This window comes from Belonocnema kinseyi, chromosome 8, assembly GCF_010883055.1.
Source record: "Belonocnema kinseyi isolate 2016_QV_RU_SX_M_011 chromosome 8, B_treatae_v1, whole genome shotgun sequence".
Taxonomy (NCBI): Eukaryota; Metazoa; Arthropoda; class Insecta; order Hymenoptera; family Cynipidae; genus Belonocnema; species Belonocnema kinseyi.
The window spans coordinates 95,318,866-95,323,932 of record NC_046664.1 but is presented as its reverse complement, the minus strand read 5'-3'; the positions used below and the strand labels follow the sequence as shown (position 1 = coordinate 95,323,932).

General features: G+C 30.3%; 1 protein-coding gene across 1 annotated transcript; it reads right to left on the bottom strand.

Moving 5' to 3' along the window:
* Window positions 1-349: 349 nt before the first annotated feature.
* On the bottom strand, window positions 350-1,261 carry LOC117178609 (pectin lyase-like). The gene has a single exon (XM_033370033.1). It carries the CDS (start codon window positions 1,259-1,261, stop codon window positions 350-352), a length of 912 nt encoding a protein of 303 aa, XP_033225924.1.
* Window positions 1,262-5,067: the final 3,806 nt, after the last annotated feature.

Genomic DNA, 5,067 nt, shown 5'->3' with positions numbered 1-5,067 from the left:
GATATGCATTTATTTAAATTTTTAAGGCTACTTTTTTATATTTTACAATTTAGAATTATACATGTATATATATATTAAATATCATCTAAGCAAATAGTTTAGCCTGGAAAAAAAATTTAGTGTAATAAACCGGGAAACTGGTTTTTGTTGTTAGTTTTGGATGGCTCTCCTGTGCCTTTATTTCTTTGTTTTTGAGGTTTAGAGAATTTTTTTTTTGCATAAGATGCAGGTTTCCTTGTCTAACAAAAAAAATAAGTGACATGAATTTAATTGCCATTAATGATGAATTCTTTATTAAAAATAAACAAAAAAGTAGTACATATTATTCCTGATTGAATAAACCCATTCTTTACGCATAACCACCAAAGACTAATTCTTGGCTTTGAACGCCGGCATATTTAATGCAAAAATTTTTACTATAATCGGGCTTATCACTCGCTACATAGCTATAATCCGAAGATGGTTTCCACGTATTTACTTTAGAAGCTTGTTTTTTCGGCATATTTATACTTCCTGCGTCTTTAAAATAACCATTACCCTTATCATCAAGTACTGCAAAATTTTCGGTTGCATCCGAAAAATAGTTATATTCAGAAGAAATCTTAGAGCTAAGAGCAATGGTAAAGCCCAAGTGACAGTTGTGTATATAATTGTTAAAAACGTGGAACTTTCCGTAACGCATCAAACCCGGCGCTCGGGCGTGAATATTATCAAAATAATTGTACATGATGGTTATTTCCGGATAATTATTATTATCATTAAAACCAGAAGGATCGTCTGATGGAAAACCAAGTATCAAACCATACTGGTGGTTCATGAACTTGCAATTGCTAATCGTGATATAGTCAACTGTTGCAACTTTAAGTAATTTTCCTAAATCATTTTTGTCTACACTCAGCCCATCAAAGGTACAATGATCTATCCAGTATCGTTTACCATAATCTAAAATTAACTGAGTATCACCGTTGCCGATATTTTTAACATCGTGTTGGAAAAAAAGATTTTGGAAAATGATGTTTTCTGATCTAGGTGATGCCTTTAGGTATATGTTGTTGACAACATTTGCTTTCCAAGAACCAATTATAGACTTGTTGGACCCCATAATAAGTACAATTTTATTGGGTGAATAAAGATTTTTTGTTATGACCAAAGTACGCGGGGTTGGGTCAGTAACATGACGTCGCAAGTCCGCTGCACTGTTTATATAAACCACGGGCCCATGTAAGCCTCCGGTAGTGACTCCCTTTTTCGCAAAGCCCATCATGCCTTTTATACCTGTAGTAGGGTATACATTCCCGGCAGCAAGAACAGCACCAAATGTCTGAACAGAAATATAAAAAATGTTATAAGTATCACATTTACTTATATTTATTTCTATACGGAAAGATAAGTTTATAAATAATAATGAAGGAGAGATAAAAAAATTGTTTCAAGATTTGAATGTTGAATTGACGGAGAAAAAGTACTTTTTTGCCACCCATTATTTAAGAAATTTTCAAGAAGATTTCAATTTCATATTCCTAGAATTTTATTCAATGTTCCTAACCCATTTTTGTCCTTTTATAGGTTTTGCAACACATATGGTGGCCTACTTTCTCAGTCCATGTAGAGAAAGTTGAAAAAATAATAGCTAATTATATTGAGGAATAACATTTTTGTAATTAAGTAGTACATTTTTAGCTCTTTCCCATGTTACTCTCTACATTTTCACATATTTAAAAAGTAATTGACACAGGTAATGTTCTTCAGCATTGGCTTGTTTTATTAATTATATTGTAAATAGAAACAAAAATAAATCTTAATTTACCTATATGAAGGCTATTTAAGCAGATCTAATTATTATTTCACCATAAATAATGTTTAATGACTTGAATGCAAAATGTATCAGTAGATAAAGAAATTGAAATTTTACATAAGGACTTACTTTTTCATCGCGGAAATGCTTTTGACAACAAATTTCAATTTAATATTTTTAACTTTCTTATTTTCACCCAACAACGTCTAAAAGAATCATCATATATATCATCATATATGAAACATACATATATGTATGTTTTTCAGTCTGACGACAAATGCGCAGCCTATTATTAAAAATGAATTAGTGGTGATAGGTTTTATCGTAATTAATTTAATAATAAAATAAGTAGTTTCTATCAAATTTCAGAAACACATGACGTTTCTAGAATATTAAAGTTGATTATCTTTTTATAAGTCCTATGCGAACACCCTGTCAGAAGCCTCTTAGAAAAACATTTCAAAAGCTTCTCAGAAAACTAGGAACAAAGGGATTTTTTGTTTTTAATATCTCATAGTCATGTCAGTTTTGTTGGCACAAGAATTTCTTGCAAAGTTAATATTAATTTTTTCTATCAATGCAAGCACCATAAACATTAAAACTGAAAAATCCGAAGCCTATATTAAACATGATTTCAAAAAATATGTTTAAAAGAAATAAAAATATTTGAAACTTTTTTTATATGTACAAATTACAAAGGAAAATTTTTAATATTATTTTTTATTATTTATGGACTATTTTGAATCACTGAGCATTTTTATAAGTCATAAACAGTTGTAACAAATAATTTAGACACATATTAGTGAAAATGAAGCACTTTTGTTCGAGCAGCTTTTCCATTTTACATAGTATTAACAACTTTAATTCACTTGTTTCTAAGAAACTGAAATTGCAATCTATCTGATAATCACACATATAATAGAGTAATGTTAATCTTACCAAAATAAATGATAAAGCGATTTGCATCTTGATTAAGTAGACACTAACGTGACGTTTTAATACACGGGAATTGAATTCCTTTTTAGGCAAAAGCACTGTTCACGTTCCGGTGCTCACCGGTAACGTTTCGAGTTCAAAATTTTTGTTCATTTTATATCCATAAAATGATAAGGAATTATTGATTATTTTTTCAATATGGCAATTCTGTTTTCAAAATAAGATTCAGGTGGCCAAAAGTTAAACAGATGTGAAATAGCAAGATTCGTGGTAACAAAGGAATTCGCTGTCATCGAATTAAAAAAAAAAGAAAAAACAGCTTTAAAAAAATTCACTGCAGGCATATCATTTTATTTCAATGGTGATACAAATTTCAGAATCAAACTTTGTATTATTATTTTAGATATTAACTTGAACGAAATAAATTAAAAAGTCAAAATTTCTCAAACTGATCTTATTAGTAAAGAAAAAAGGTGCTACCGCTAGGAAAGTATGCATACACGAAAAAAGAATTATTATTGAATCAAGAAAACATCGTTACGTACTGTTCGGAATTTACTGATTTATTTGTTCTTAATCTTTTTTATTCCAAATTTTGTTTTATCTGTCATTATTTATTCAATTTTCTGTCACTTAATTTATTCTTAAACGCTCTAAATTATATCCTGTTGTGAATATCATTTCTTATGTTCTAATTTCATAATTTGGTGATTGTTAAATCACAGGCAAACTTTAGTACCTAAAGTGGCAATTACATCATTAGGAATGTCATATTTAACAAACAAAGTTTATTGTATCACATTTGAAAATACAAAAGGGGCATTTCTGAAAATAAGAAATAATAATGAAATTCGTACATTAAATATGGAAAGCGGATTTGAGATTAAGAGTTTTTTGAAAAAGAGCGCGATGCTTTAAAAAGTTTAAAAGCTGTAGCGCATGCAAATTAGGATGAACTAAATATTTAACCACAAACTGTAGATAATTTTCTCGAACATAAGTAAGATAATGTAATCAATCAGAAGTCCAAAACAGAATACATAATCTTTTCGATAAAATAGTAAGTGTGCCTACCTGTATTGAAATTCTACTTTTCATTAAGACGATTGATCTCTATTTGCAAACGGAGGCTGGGAAATAATGAATAAAATAGCGCGCCTAATCCTCGCGCATGCGCAGATGAAGTTTATCCCTTTTTAATATTTATAAAAAAATAATAGATTCTAATCACAAATAAAAGCCTGAGCATTAAATAAAAACCTTCGGAGCAGGCAACGAAACGGTTTATATATTTTTCTACTCAGAAACTGTTTTTTATTACTACAAATATTTTACTAGAAAAACGACTCACGCATATGACGATTAAAACTTTAAAAATCAAGGGACAGCCTTTAAGGAAGTACCCTCGGTAATAGAATTACAAGTCAGAATCGTTTTATATTTGGATGACAGTTGTATTAAAATGCACTGAAGCTCTGATTAAAATTTTGGAGCTTTATAGTCGAGAAATCAATGATTGCAAATAACATGTTGACCTATGAGAAGACGTACTTTTTGCAGTATATAAGAAGATTGAAAAATGAAAAAATTCTTAAATACTTCTGACATATTTAGAATGTTATCCGAAATTCATATCTGCTTCGAAAAGTATCATTCAGAGCCTATAAGAATAGCAAAATAATTAATTATACCGTAAATGTATGACTGACGTCAGTGAACTGAAGATATGGCAATATTGCATCCATTCCACGTGCTGTAGTTTATGTGCGAATTTCAAATAATACCAATGGTCATATGTGAAGTTACCAAACTTATGACTGTGACCGTGTGAGTCAATAACAAATCGAAGGATTCTTTGAAATGACTTTCTACGTACCAAGGTTACTTACTTAAGGTTTATACAATATTATTTGTTTGGCTTGAAAAATTTGAATAAATTAAAGTTTTGTTCCTCTAAACTTTACAAAATTAAGACATTAGACGTTTCTTAGACTAAATGTCAAAACAAAGGAGAAAATCCGTATCTCCTTGTACAAAGTGAGGTTGGGACACCTAAGGCTAATGATGTTTGGGGCTTCAAGTTTGCCTCCAATTTCACAATAACCCAATTACTTTCTTTTCCATTCGGAGTCGAAATTTAGGCCTAACGCCCTAACCGATTCAGCGAACGGAAGGCGTTAGAATGTCTTCGATGAAAATCATTAGCACTTGCCCAATGATTCAAGGTCCAAAGTCTTTTTGAATCCAAAACAATTAATTGAATTATTACTTTTTTTTACTTCCCAGGTGGAAAAGTCAAAGTTCTGCCAATGCTGACAACTGGAACAGTACTGCGC